The 15,363-nt window shown below is 46.3% G+C and overlaps 1 protein-coding gene across 5 annotated transcripts in view; it reads left to right on the top strand.

The window, feature by feature from the left end:
• Positions 1–15,363, top strand: part of LOC130281585 (sodium-dependent serotonin transporter-like) — a 526,811-nt gene that overhangs the window by 38,612 nt on the left and 472,836 nt on the right. Inside the window, exon 1 of one of the 5 annotated variants that reach the window (XM_056528972.1) lies at positions 12,370–12,416. The exons of the other annotated variants lie outside the window; for them this stretch is intronic. Coding sequence (XP_056384947.1) covers positions 12,382–12,416 — 35 coding nt within the window. The 5' untranslated portion in view covers positions 12,370–12,381. Of the gene's footprint in view, positions 1–12,369; positions 12,417–15,363 lie in introns of those variants that run through there. 5 annotated transcript variants of the gene reach the window in all.

Raw genomic sequence — 15,363 nt, 5'->3', positions numbered from 1 at the left:
GCGTACAACATGGCTCAGGATTGAGAGCACACTATGAATAAACATTTGAGGCCTAAATTGGTGATTTGCACAGGGGTGGCTGATTTTACAGCGGTTCTAACAAACGCAAAAAAATACTCACTTGTGACCCCATTTTAAAAACTAAACCCCTTATGGAACGTTGCAAGGGGTATAGTGAGCCTTAACACCCCACAGGTGTATGACGAATTTACGTTAAATTTGGATGAAAATGAAAAAGAAAATTTGTTGCACTAAAATGCTGGTGTTACCCTAAATTTTTCATTTTCACAAGGGAAAATAGAAAAAAAAAAAAAAAATTTATAACCCCATTTCTTGAACATAGTGAGAAGATACCCCATATGTAGATGTAAAGTGCTCTGGGAGCGCACTACAATGCTCAGAAGAGAAGGAGTGCCATTGGGCTTTTGGGGAGAAAATTTGTCGGGAATTGAAGGCCATATGTGTTTACAAGGCCCCCATGGTGCCATAACAATGGACCCCTCACATTTGACCCCATTTTGGAAACTACACCCCTCACATAATGTAATAAGGGGTACAGTGAGAATTTACACCCCACAGGTGTCTGACAGATTTTTGGAACAGTGGTCCGTGAAAATTAAAAATGCAATTTTTCATTTGCACAGCCTACTGTTCCAAAGATTTTTCAAGCACCAGTGGGGTGTAAATGCTCACTGCACCCCTTATTAAATTCTGTGAGGGGTGTAGTGTCCAAAATGGGGTAACATGTGTGGGGGGGGGGTCCACTGTTCTGGAACCATGGGGGCTTTGTAAACGCACATGGCCCCCAACTTCCATAATGTTCGCCTGCAGAGCACTTTACATCCACATATGGGGTATTTCCATACTCAGAAGAAAATGTGTTGCAAATTTTGGGGGGCATTTTCTCATATTACTCCTTGTAAAAATGTAACATTTGGGGAAAAACCAGCATTTTAGTGAAAAATAAAATATTTTCATTTACACATCCGACTTTAACGAAAAAACGTCAAACACCTATGGGGTGTTAAGGCTCACTGTACCCCTTGTTACGTTCCTTGAGGGGTGTAGTTTCCAAAATAGTATGCCATGTAGGTTTTTGTTTGCTGTTCTGGCACCATAGGGGCTTCCTAAAAGCGACATGCCCCCAAAAACCATTTCAGCAAAATTCACTCTCCAAAATCCCATTGTCTCTTCTTCCCTTCTGAACCCTCTACAGCGCACGCAGAACACTTTACATCCACGTATGAGGCATTTCCTTACTCGAGAGAAATTGGTTACAAATTTTGGGGGGATTTCTTTCCTTTTATCCCTTGTAAAAATGAAAAAAATCGCTCAACAAGAACATGCGTGTTACCCCGAGCACTCCGGGTCCCTGCTCCTCCCCGGAGCGCTCTCGGTGTTCTTCTGTCTGCAGCGCCCCGGTCAGACCCGCTGACTGGGAGCGCTGCACTGTTACTGCCGGCGGGGATGCGATCCGCGTAGCGGGACGCGCCCGCCCGCGGGTCGCATCCCAATCGTCTCACCTGTCCCGTTCCCCTGCTGTCATGTCCCGGCGCGTGCGGCCCCACTCTCTAGGGTGCGTGCGCGTGGCGGCTCTCTTAAATTTAAAGGGCCAGTGCACCACTAATTGGTGCCTGGCCCAATCAGTTGTAATCTCTCCCATTTCATATAAAAACCCACTTCCCCTTCCTGTCCTTGTTGGATCTTGTTGCCCTAGTGCCCTGAGAAAGCGTTTTGTGAATTCCTAGCCAGTGTATCCAGACCCTTGCCGTTGCCCCTGACTACGAACCATTGCTGACCTTCTGCTACGTCCGACCTTGCTCTTGCCTTGTCCCTGTGTACCACACCTGTCTCAGCTGTCAGTGGGGTTGAGTTGCTATCGGGTGGAACGACCTGGGGGTTACCTGCCGCTGCAAGTCCATCCCGCTTTGCGGCGGGCTCTGGTGAAAACCAGTAACCCCTTAGATTCCGTTCCCCTGGTACGGCGTACGCCATCACCTCACTGACACAGAGGATCCACCTCCAGTGTCCTCTCTGCATACCAGTCCGGATCCTGACAGTAGATCCGGCCATGGATCCCGCTGAGGTCCCGCTGCCTAGTGTCGCTGACTTAACCACCGTGGTCGCCCAACAAGGACAGCAGCTGACTCAACTGACCGTTATGCTGCAACAGCTTCTGCCGCAACTACAGCACCCATCTCCTCCGCCAGCTCCTGCATCTCTTCCGCAGCGAGTGGCTGCTCCCAGTTTCCGCCTGTCTCTTCCAGACAAGTTTGATGGGGACTCTAAACTGTGCCGTGGATTCTTGTCCCAGTGTTCCCCACATCTGGAAATGATGTCGGACCAATTCCCTACTGAACGGTCTAAGGTGGCTTTCGTGGTCAGTCTCCTGTCTGGAAAGGCATTGTCATGGGCCACGCCGCTTTGGGACCGCAACGATCCTGCCACCGCTACTATCCAGTCCTTCTTCTCTGAAGTACGTAGTGTTTTTGAGGAGCCAGCCCGGGCTTCCTCAGCCGAGACTGCTTTGCTGAACCTTGTCCAAGGGAGTTCTTCTGTGGGTGAATACGCCATCCAGTTCCACACCCTCGCCTCAGAGCTATCCTGGAATAATGAGGCCCTCTGCACGACCTTCAAGAAAGGCTTATCCAGTAACATCAAAGATGTCCTGGCCGCACGGGGAATTCCTGCTAATCTGTCAGAACTTATCCATTTGGCCACCCGCATCGACATGCGTTTCTCAGAAAGACGCCAGGAACTTCATCAGGAAAAGGATCTTGTTTGCACCAGGCGGTTTTTCTCCCAGGCTCCTCTCTTCCAACGTCCTTTGCAATCTGTTCCTGTGCCTTCCGCCGAGGAGGCTATGCAAGTGGATCGGTCTCGCCTGACCCTACAAGAGAGGACTCGCCGCCGAAATGAGAATTTGTGCCTGTACTGTGCTAGTACCGAACATTTCCTAAAAGACTGTCCTATCCGCCCTCCACGTCAGGAGAAACGCACGCACCTAGTTCACAAGGGTGAAACGACACTTGGTGTGAATTCTGCCTCTCCACGTCTAACTGTACCTGTGCGGATTTCTACTTCCACCAACTCCTCCTTCTCAGCAGTGGCCTTCTTGGACTCAGGTTCTGCAGGAAACTTTATCTTGGCCTCTTTCGTTAATAGGTTCAGTATTCCAGTAACCCGTCTCGTCAAGCCGCTCTTTATCTCTTCAGCAAACGGAGAGAAATTGGACTGCACTGTGCGCTACCGCACTGAACCCCTGCCCATGAGCATTGGACTTCACCATGAAAAATTTAATTTTTCATTCTGCCTAACTGCACCTCTGAAGTTCTTCTCGGCTTGCCGTGGCTCCAGCGTCATGCTCCTACCCTCGACTGGACCACCGGGGAGATCAAAAGTTGGGGTCCTTCTTGTCACAAGCGATGTCTCACATCTGCTTCCACTAGTCAAACCCCTGAGGCTTCTTCTTTACCGGGCCTTCCCAAGGCTTACCAGGACTATTCAGATGTATTCTGCAAAAAGCAAGCAGAGGTCTTACCTCCACATAGACCTTATGATTGTCCCATTGACCTTCTTCCTGGTACCACTCCGCCCCGTGGCAGGATTTATCCTCTGTCAGCCCCAGAGACTCAAGCCATGACGGAGTATATCCAGGAGAACCTAAAGAGAGGTTTTATTTGGAAATCCTCATCCCCTGCTGGAGCGGGGTTCTTCTTTGTTTCTAAAAAGGATGGATCCTTACGCCCATGTATTGACTACCGCGATTTAAACAAGATTACCATCAAAAACCGCTATCCCCTGCCTTTGATCTCCGAACTCTTTGACCGTCTACGCGGAGCAAGTATCTTCACCAAACTGGACTTAAGGGGCGCGTATAATCTTATTCGCATCCGTAAAGGTGATGAGTGGAAAACCGCTTTCAATACCAGAGATGGACATTTTTAATATCTCGTTATGCCCTTTGGGCTCTGCAACGCCACTGCAGTCTTCCCGGACTTTGTTAATGAGATCTTTCGGGACTTATTGTATACCTGTGTTGTGGTCTACTTGGATGACATCTTGATTTTTTCCTCTAACTTAGAGGAACACCACCGTCATGTCCGTCAAGTGCTCCAAAGACTCCGTGAAAACCACCTGTACGCTAAATTTGAAAAATGTCTCTTTGAATGCAACAGTCTTCCTTTCCTAGGTTACCTAGTCTCTGGCCAAGGGCTTCAAATGGATCCAGATAAATTGTCGGCGGTTTTGGATTGGCCACACCCTTCTGGACTCCGTGCTATCCAACGCTTCCTGGGATTTGCCAACTATTATCGACCGCTTATTCCCCACTTCTCCACCATTGTGGCCCCTAATGTGGCTCTGACTAGGAAGAATGCTAATCCAAAGTCATGGCCTCCACAAGCGGATGAGGCCTTCAAACGTCTCAAAGCTGCCTTCGCCTCTGCACCAGTTTTGTCCAGACCTGATCCGTTGAAACCATTCTTCCTGGAAGTAGATGCTTCCTCAGTCGGAGGCGGAGCCATACTTCTGCAAAAAAACACTACCGGACGTAACATTACTTGTGGTTTTTTCTCAAAGACTTTCTCTTTGGCAGAAAAGAACTACTCTATTGGAGATCGTGAACTCCTGGCCATCAAGTTAGCACTCGAGGAGTGGAGACATCTTTTGGAGGGTTCCAAACACCCCATTGTCATTTACACTGACCACAAGAATTTATCTTACCTCCAGTCCGCTCAGCGTCTGAATCCTCGCCAGGCTAGATGGTCGTTGTTTTTTGCCCGCTTCAACTTCGAGATACACTTCTGTCCCGCTGACAAGAATGTCAGAGCTGACGCCCTTTCTTGTTCCTCTGATGCCTCCGAGTCTGAAGCCCCTCTGCAGCATATTATACCACCTGAGTGCCTGGTCTCCTCTGCTCCAGCCTCACTGGGGCAAACCCCCCTGGTAAGACTTTTTTTCCTCCACGCCTTCGCCTCAGGATCCTCAAATGGGGGCATTCTTCTCACCTGGCTGGTCATGCTGGCATTAAAATGTCCATTCAGCTAATCTCCCGTCTGTATTGGTGGCCTACACTGGAGGGTGACGTCACTGATTTTGTTTGGGCTTGTACTGTTTGTGCCCGGGATAAAACTCCTCGCCAGAAGCCTGCTGGACCCCTCCATCCTTTGCCCGTCCCTGAGCAACCATGGTCCCAAATTGCCATGGATTTCATTACTGATCTTCCCATATCCCATGGCAACACCGTCATCTGGGTGGTCGTTGATCGTTTTTCCAAAATGGCTCACTTCATTCCGCTTCCAGGCCTTCCTTCTGCGCCACAGTTGGCGAAGCAATTTTTTCTGCAGATTTTTCGTCTTCACAGGCTTCCCACGCATATCGTCTCAGATAGAGGCGTTCAATTTGTGTCAAAATTTTGGAGAGCTCTCTGTAATCAATTAAAGTTCAAATTAAATTTCTCATCCTCCTATCACCCCCAATCCAACGGACAAGTGGAAAGAGTAAACCAGATTCTTGGTAACTACTTGTGACATTTTGTCTCCTCCCGCCAAGATGATTGGGTCGACCTTCTGCCTTGGGCTGAAATCTCGTACAATTTCAAAAATTCTGAATCCTCCGCCAAATCCCCATTCTTTGTGGTGTACGGCCGTCACCCTCTGCCCCCCCTCCCCATTCCCACTTCTTCTGGAGTTCCTGCCGTGGATGAAGTAACCCGGGACTTTTCCGCTATCTGGAAGGAGACTCAAAAGTGGCTCCTACTGGCCTCGTCTCGAATGAAGATGCAGATAAAAAGAGAAGAACTCCTCCTGTCTTTCTCCCTGGGGACAAAGTGTGTCTCTCTGCCAAATACATACGCTTTGGTGTCCCTAGCTACAAGTTGGGTCCTCGCTACCTCGGTCCTTTTAAAATCAAGAATCAAATTAATTCTGTCTCTTACAAACTTCATCTTCCTTCTTCTCTTCGCAATCCTAACTCTTCCCATGTGTCTCTTCCCAAACCTCTTGTGCTTAAACGCTTTTCTCCCAAGGTTACTGTTCCCACTCCTGTTTCTGGCTCCTCTGATGTCTTCGCTGTCAAAGAGATCCTTGCCTCCAAGATGGTCCGAGGTAAAAGATTTTTTCTAATTGATTGGGAGAATTGTGGCCCTGAAGAGAGGTCCTGGGAACCTGAGGCCAACATTTTTGACAAAGAGCTTGTCCGCAGATTCCTGGGCTCAAAAAAGAGGGGGAGACCTAAAGGGGGGGGGGGGGGGTACTGTTATGCCGAGCGCTTCGGGTCCCTGCTCCTCCTTGGAGCGCTTGCGGCGTTCTTCTGTCTGCAGCGCCCCGGTCAAACCCGCTGACCGGGAGCACCGCACTGTTACTGCCGGCGGGTCGCATCCCAATAGTCTCACCTATCCGATTCCCCTGCTGTCATGTCCCGGCGCGCGCAGCCTCGCTCTCTAGGGCCCGCGTGTGCCGGCTCTCTGAAATTTAAAGTGAGGGAAGTGAGGTTATATAGACAGGGAGCAGGTGGAAGCTAGTTAGACTGATTGGGCCAGGCACCAATCATTGGTGCACTGGCCCTTTAAATCTTAGAGAGCTAGCGCGCTGCGCGCGCCCTAGAGAGCGGGGCCGCGCGCGCCAGAACGTGACAGACGGGGACCGGGACGAGTAAGTGGCTTGGGATGCGATTCGCGAGTGGGCGCGTCCCGCTATGCGAATCGCATCCCCGTCGTCAGTGTCAGTGCAGCGCTCCCGGTCAGCGGGTCTGACCGGGGCGCTGCAGAGAGGAGAATGCCGCGAGTGCTCCGGGGAGGAGCAGGGACCCGGAGCGCTCGGCATAGCAATAACAATATCCTGTGACCTATGAAATGATGAAGACATTTTTGGCAAAAAGTTAGGGTCTAATTTGAGGATAATTTTATCATCCCTGACCGAAAAGAAAGGCTTGTAAGGTAGAGAGGGCCTGAATCTCACTGACTCTACGTGCAGATGTTATTGCTACCAAAAATACAGTTTTTAAGGTAAGGAATTTAATAGAGATGGACTCTAATGGTTCAAAAAGAGGCTCAGTAAGGGCTACAAGGACTACATTAAGATTCCAAGGACAGAGGTTAGTAATCCTAGGCCTAAGTTTTTCAGTGGCTTTAATAAACTTAGAAACCCAACAGTCATCTCCTAATTTAATTTGGAGAAGTGCACTGAGGGGTGAAACCTGAACCTTTAGGCTAGGTTCACACTGCGGAATTTTCAGGCAGAAAATAGATTGCAATGTGTTCCATGAGTATTTCCACCTATATGAGCAACCCCATTCTTCAGCCAGAAATTTTGAAGTGGATTTTCCGTTCACAAATTCCGAAGTGTGAGTTTATGAAAGGAAACCCATTCACTATTCTATACAGTTCAGTAAGCTGAATTTCTGCCTGCAATTTCAAAGCGGAATAGTGTGAACCTAGCCTTAAAGTACTCGGAGAGAGACCTAAATCAAAGCCATCCTGTAGAAAATTAAGTATACAGTGATCGCTCAACATACGATGGTAATTCGTTCCAAATGAACCATCGTTACTTGAATCCATCGCATGTTGAGGCATCCGTGCAATAGTAATATAGAAAGTTATACTCACGTGTCCCCGCCGCTCCGGACCATCACCACTGGCCAGGATCGCCGCTCTCCATTGCAGTCATCACGTCGCTGCGCACGTTGCTCATATTGGATGACGGGACGGTGTGCACGGTGACGTGATGACGACGAAGGAGAGTGACGGCCATGCAGCGGAGCCCGAAGAAGACGGTCCGGAATGTCGGGGACAGGTGAGTGACACTCACCGGACCACACAGGGGACATTAAACAGCTATCCGGCAGCAGCTGATGCAGTCTGCGCTGCCGGATAGCTGTTTATGCGATGGCCCCGACATACAAAAGCATCGTATGTTGATGCTGCCTTCAACATGCGATGGCCTCTGAGAGGCCATCGTATGTTGAAATTATTGTATGTCGGGGCCATCGTAGGTCGGGGGATCACTGTATCAGGAATGTTAGGAGAGTCAAGTGAAAAAGAAGACCCACACGAAGAAATTTATTCTTTCCAAACCTTAGAATAGATCATACAGGTGGAAGGTTTAAGACTGGCTAGCAGGGTGTTAATTACTTTTCAGCGAGACCCTTCCTCTCTAGCAGGAGCTTTTCAGTTTCCAGGCCACTAGACTGAGGGTATGACCGTGCTGGATCGGACCCTGGGTAAGTAGATCTGGATGAAGATTGAACAGTATTGGATCTTCCTCTTGAAAGAGGAAACCAACTCCTTTTGGGCCAAAGGGGGGCAATCAGGATTAACGTGCAGGAGTGGATCATCAGCTTGTGTAGTACCCTGGAGGATTAGGACTATTGGGGGGGAAGGCATATCCCAGGCTGAAAGACCAGTCTTGAATTAAAGCATCCACTGCCAATGGAGAGTCTCTGGCATTCAGATAGAAGAATCTTCTCACTTTGTGATTTTTCTTGGAGGTGAACAAATCTATCTGTGGTAGGCCCCAGACACAGACTAGTGACAAGAATGCCCAATCTGCTAGAGTCCATTCCCCGGATCTATGAAGTGCTGGCTTAGAAAATCTGCTCTGATGTTTCATATCCCCGAGATGGAAAACACGTTCTGTTCTGCCCAACAGAATATTTGACCTCAGACTGACTGAAGGGCTGAGTGGCGAGGCCCCCCTGATGACGAATGAACGCCACTTCAGTCATGTTGTCTGAGTAGATTAGAGCATGTTGGTTTTTGCAATAAAGTTCCATGTCTTTGAGAGCCATCCAGATGGCTAATAACTCTTTCAGGTTTCCTGATCTGTTTGCCGGATAAGGACTCAGTCTTCTCTGAACAGAAAGGATTCATAAAAAGACTTTCCTGCAACATGGTGGTAAATTGGATTTTCCTAGGTTCAGGATTCAACAGAGATCCTGAAGGACCTGAGCCGTTCTTTTTATTTGTTCCTTCAGATGAGTAATACAGTCCGCCACAATCAATATATCGTCTACATATGGAATTACAAGAATTTTCTCCTTCCTGAGAATAGCCACCACCTCCGCCATAACTTTTGTGAAAATGTGGGTGCAGAGGAGAGTCCGAAGGGCAGACAGACATATTCGAAGTGGCGGACTTTGATGTCCCACTGAACAGCGAATCTTTTAAATGATTGGGAGTCTTTTTGAATAGGTAAGTGGTAGAAAGCATCTCTGAGGTCTAATGTGGCCATGACTGCCCTGCTTTTTATTAGGTGAATGGCTGACCTCACTGATTCCATCTTGAACTTTCTGAAGGTTACTTGTTTGTTCAAGGGTTTCAGATTGATGATAGTCCTGAATTTCCCATTTGGCTTCTTGACTAGAAAAAGATGGGAATAGTGACCTGAGCCCCTCTGTTCTTTTGGGAAAGTTAAACAGATTTGTAAATTACTTGTATTAAAAAATCTTTATCCTTCCTGTACTTATCAGCTGTTGTATGCTCCACAGGAAGTTCTTTTCTTTTTCAATTTCTTTCTGTATGACAGTGCTCTCTGCTGACACCTCTGTCCATTTTAGGAATTATCCAGAGAAGGATAGGTTTGCTATGGGGATTTTCTGCTACTCTGGACAGTTCCTAAAATGGACAGCGGTGTCAGCAGAAAGCACTGTGGTCAAACAGAAAGGAAATTCAAAAAGAAAAGAACTTCCTGTGGAGCGTACAACAGCTGATAAGTACAGGAAGGATTAAAAATTTTTAATAGAAAAACCCTATAGGCCCTGATTACTCATGGTTCCTTGGATCTGCATGGGATCAACCTCAGGGGTCTTGACCGGTGTAGACATAGTAGAAGTAGCAGCAGCAAGGATGTTAGGCTGTGACAGATGGCACCTTGACGGGAACGGTCACAGAAGCTTGAAACCCACCCGGAAAATAGCCAAAGTAAGGATGAAGCAGCAAGAAGTACTCACAATAGTACTTGTGGTGAGGAATAGGAACAGCAATGGCAGCAGTAGGAATGGCAGCGGTAATGGCAGTGGTCACGGCGACATCAGTAGCAGCGGTAGCACCTGCTGCCATGATTAGCTGTCCTATGTACTGGGGATTTGAATCCGGTCGGGTGTGAAGTCAGACGCCATACATGCGTCCGGAAGTGACCTCCGGAGGACTGACCATTGAGTCCTCCGACCTAGCGATGTTGAAGCCTGTATTGAGGACCAGCCAGTACGGGACCGGAAGGCAGAACCATGAGATCCGCAATCCGGCTGCTGTCGCATCTCCCCTGCATTAACCCACCTGGATGCCTCGAGGGGAGAATGAAAGAAAATAAAAAACTGAACGCTCCAGCTTAATCCACCAACGGTCATCTGTAAACCCAGGTATTAACCTGGTAAGTAGAAACCATAATAAAATTAGGGGAATAAAGAAAAATATATACTACTCGAGCAGGAAAAAAGGATCTCCTGCACTCTCAGAGTTCCTTCCCAAATCGGGACAGGAAAAACACTGGGAATGGAGAGGAAAGGGTGGGGTTTTAAACTCTCTGTTTTTCTCCTTCACTTAGCTGCTATTCCTGTGAAACACCTAAAGGGTTTAACTTTCTGAATGTCATTTTGAATAGTTTGAGGGGTGCAGTTTCTATAATGGTATAATTTATGGGGTATTTCTACCAGAAAGGCCCCTCAAATCCACTTCAAACTTAACTGGTCCCTGAAAAATACTGATTTTGACATTTTCATTAAAATTTAGAAAATTGCTGCTATACTTTGAAGCCCTCCAATGTCTTCAAAAAGTAAAAACATCTCAACTTTATGATGGCAACATGAAGTAGACATGTTAGCCATGATTTACTAATGTCAACCCGACTCTTTTTCTTGGGTTGTGCAACCAAATTTGTGTCGCAAAACCCATGCGACACTGTGTGCGACACAATTTCCAGACAAAAGATGTCATCATTTAGAGTGTTTTTTAAACCCGTCAAATCGGATATTGATAGCTCGAAATCCAAGCTTGAGCAATCAACCACCGATAACACTGATCAATGCACTGCAATGCATTGGCAGTGATCAGTGTATTGGATCAATGTACTGCATGTTATAGTCCCCTATAGGGGCTATAACATTGCAAAAAAAAAAGTGAAAAAAAGTTAACCCCTTCCCTAATAAAAGTTTGAATCCCCTCCCTTTTCCCATATAAAAAAACTGTGTAAATAAAAATAAATATAAACACATGTGGTATTTCCGCGTGCGTAAATGTCCGAACTATAAAAATATATCGTTAATTAAACCGCACGGTCAATGGCGTATGCGCAAAAAAATTCCAAAGTCTAAAATAGCGTATTTTTGGTCACTTTTTATACCCAAAAAAATGAATAAAAAGCGATCAAAAAGTCCGATCAAATCAAAAATGGTACCGACAAAAACTTCAGATCACGGTGCCCCGTACATGGAAAAATAAAAAAGTTATAGGGATCAAAAGAGGACAATTTTAAACGCATAAATTTTCCTGCATGTAGTTATGATTTTTTTTTTCAGAAGTAATACAAAATCAAACCTATATAAGTAGGGTATCATTTTCATCGTATTGACCTTCAAATTAAAAATAAGGTGTCATTTTTACTGAAAAATGTACTGCGTAGAAACGTAACCCCCCAAAAGTTACACAATGGTGTTTTTTCTTCCATTTTGTCGCACAATGATTTTTTTTTTTCCGTTTCACTGTAGATTTTTGGGAAAAATGACTAATTTCATTACAAAGTAGAATTGGTGGTGCAAAAAATAAGCCATCATATGGATTTTTAGGTGAAAAATTTAAAGGGTTATGATTTTTAAAAGGGGAGGGGTTATGAGGAGAAAACAAAAGTGCAAAAATGAAAAATCGCCAAAGAGGGAAGGGGTTAATGTATAAAGTGACAGTGGTTAGAATTGCAAAAAAGGGCTGAGTCCTTAAGGTGAAAATGGGCCGAGTCCCTAAGGACTCGGGAACGGGGCCGCAACTGTACGCCCTGTGTCCTTAACTGGTTAAAGACCAAGTGTGAGTCCTCAACAATACCAATTACCAATACTTTTTATGTAATGTGATGGCAGAGTTTTCTCTAGACTTTGTGAAGCCTTTGGGGAAAGTGAAACATGAGGACCTCAATGACACTCATAATTAAGGTATGCCCCCCTGGGATTAGGTATGGAATCCCCCCTATTAGAAGATAATAAGATAGAAAAGTAGGCAATCCCCTGTTAGTTTGAAGCCCCCAGTAAGTAGCTCCCATAAAGCCACTGTAAAAGAAAATAATAAAATGCATCTGCATCCTCTGCTCTCTTAGTGGTGCAGGACCTTCTCCTACACCCCGTGTCATGACCTAATTTCATAGTGCGACAGGTCCTGCATCACTCCAGGTAACCTAGCAGATGATGAAGAGCCTCAGTGCTGGAGTGGAGGTAAGGTAAGAAGGATTTCTTTTATTTTATGGTCTGCAGGTATGAGGATTAGTATTGGGGACATTTACATGTGTACACGTGCTGAAATGTCCAGTATCTGCACCAATACCAGTATTGGTATCGGGAAATGATTACTTATGATAGTATTTTGCAATGACAAGTTTTAAAATGCAATATAAACCATTGAAATATATTTAAAAAAAATGTTTTTACCTTTTTGAACCATTCTAAAGGTAGTATAATTTTTCATGTAAAGCTTTTCAAAAACTATAGTGCATCATGCAAACTTTTGTTCTTTTATATGTGCATACTTTGTTGAAAATGTAGGGTGATTGTTTTGCGCCACAACTTTTACTCAAAATTCTGTAAAAACTGGTAAAAGTTTGGATTATGTCCCTCACTGGGTGGTTTATAGGGAAATAGACAGATGAATCAACCCTTGGTAACCTGAATATACAGATGGTCAGTGTGGATGATCCTAAGTAAAACAAAGTATTCCTTACCCCAATCCGTTCCCAAGATCACAAGCTTGCATTATGCAAATGGACTTTTAACTGCACTTGAGGCGGATATGAAGACCATCTGGACCTCTGATACTGTCCCCTGGGTCCCATTTGCACTGCCCCACTGGTCAAGGAGAAGGAGATGAATGTTGATAAGTGGGGCAGTGTGAACTGAACCCAGGGGATTGCATCAGAGGTGCAGATAGTCTTCATACCTGCTTCCAGCGTAGTTAAGAATGCATTTGCATATTACAAGATTGTGCTATATCTTGGAACATTAGCAGCCTGGAGCAATGGAGCACCGATAACACTGATCAATGCTTTTCTGTTGCACAACATATAAAGATTGCATGTAATAGTCCCCTATTGCATTGTTTCTCAAGCGCGGTCCTCAAGTACCCCCAACAGGTCATGTTTTCAGGAATTCCTTAGTCTTTCACAGGTGATATAATTATGGTCAGTGAATCAGGCATCACTGCAGTTATATCACCTGTGGAAGACTAAGGAAATCCTGAAAACATGACCTGTTGGGGGTACTTGAGGACCGCGCTTGAGAAACCCTGCCCTATGGGGACTAAAAAGTTTTTTTTTAATTATGTTAATAAATGTGAATAAACCCCTTCCCTAATAAAAGTTTGAATCGCCCTCCTTTTCCCATTTTTTAAATAAAATGATGTAAAATAAAAGTAAACATATGTGGTATCACTGTGTGCATAAATGTCCAAACTACGTTGAATAAAAAAAATTCCAAAATATAATGTTAAAATAATGTTTAAAAAGAAAATACCAATGTCCAGAGTTACATATTTTTGGTCAAAAAAATGCAAATATCGCTGCGTTTTGATCACTTCATTAATCTCCATTTAGTGTGGTCCAGGCTCCAGGGCATCTAAAATGGCGGATCCACATGTGAGGACATGGGGCATGGAATCCTGGAAAGGCGGGATACCCTGAATAGCATGCAGCTTATCAGCAGCCAGCCACCCCTGTGATGTCACAGCCCTATATAATCGGCAGCCATCTTGCGGCCAGTCACTTCAGCCTTTTATTGCAGAGAGAGGGACAGACAGCAGTGTGTGTTGCACAGCAAAGCATTTTTACAGCAGCGATTCACCTCCCTGTCACATCAGCGTTCTATTGCAGAGAGAGAGAGGGACAAAGAGCAGTGTGTGTTGCACAGAAAAGCATTTTTACAGCAGCGATTCACCTTCCAGTCACATCAGCGTTCTATTGCAGAGAGGAACAGAGGGCAGTGTGTTGCACAGAAAAGCTTTTTTTTACAGCAGCGATTCACCTCAAGCCCAAATCCAGCCTAGAAATACTGATAGGGAAGGGAGTGAGATTGAGAGAGTGCAGTTTTGGGTGTACTACACAGCGTGTGTGCTGCACCATGTGTGCTGCAGCATGGTGTGTACTGCTGGTGTTGTAGACAAATACTGTTTTAAGCATAGAGGAGCGCATTGTCCTCCCCTCATATACGCACTAAGTATGTCAGGCAGAGAAGTGCCAGGACATGCACAGCAGAGTGGCAGAGGCCTAAATTAACCAGGCAGAGGCAGACTAGGGACGAGTGGCAGCAGGAGTCGCAGCGAGAGGCCTGAGCTACCGATATCAGTTAGCGGTCGTGTCTCGACCAGCAACCCATCTGCTGTCATCGATTGGCTAACACGGTCATCCACTTCATCACAAGTGACATCCGACACCCCCAGTCAATAATCGGTGGGTTCCTCAGACACAATCCTCAGTTGGCGTGGCCCGGGAGCAGTCCTTGTCCTCACATTGCCTCTGTCCTATGCTGTTTGCTGTAGTGAGGACGATCTAGAGGACAGTCAGCAGCTACTGCCCAGCCAAGAAGTGAAGGAGACATCCGCCGCTTCCACCGCTAGGCGGGCAAGTAGTGATGAGCAGAGTGGTGTGGGAGGTGGTGTGAGCATTCAGGCTCCTGAAGCAGACACTGTTGAGGAACCTGAGGAGGACATCAGTGACATGCAGACACAACTCTATGATGATGAAGCCGATTGCACTTGGGAGCTTGGTGCAGAAAGGGCTTCATAATCATCTGAAGAAGAGGGTTGCAGGTTGCCCGTGAGGCAGCAGCTGAGCCAGCAAGGGGGTAGCATGGATGGCAGTCAGCATGGTGGCAGAAGTGAAAAGTCTGGAGCCAAATGTGCCTGGGGTAGACCCCCTGCTTTGCAGCAGCCTAACTTCCCGAGAGGTAGTGTAACAGGGGTTCCTAGAGTCAGCATCAGTAGCAGTCATACAGTGCGGACTGTTGGTGGGAAAATCAGCTACTCGGTGGTGTGGCAGTTTTTTTTTACAAGCATCTGGAGGTTGTTAACCTGGCCACATGCAAGATGTGTCGGCAGAAGGTAAAGCATGGCCAGGGTCCCAATGGACCACCACGGCCACTGCATCCACATATACAGCGTCACCATAAAGCAGCATGGGA

This window comes from Hyla sarda, chromosome 1 (genome assembly GCF_029499605.1).
Source record: "Hyla sarda isolate aHylSar1 chromosome 1, aHylSar1.hap1, whole genome shotgun sequence".
In the NCBI taxonomy this organism is placed as follows: Eukaryota; Metazoa; Chordata; class Amphibia; order Anura; family Hylidae; genus Hyla; species Hyla sarda.
Note: the sequence above shows the minus strand (reverse complement) of the source record. Positions and strands in the feature narration are given on the sequence as shown.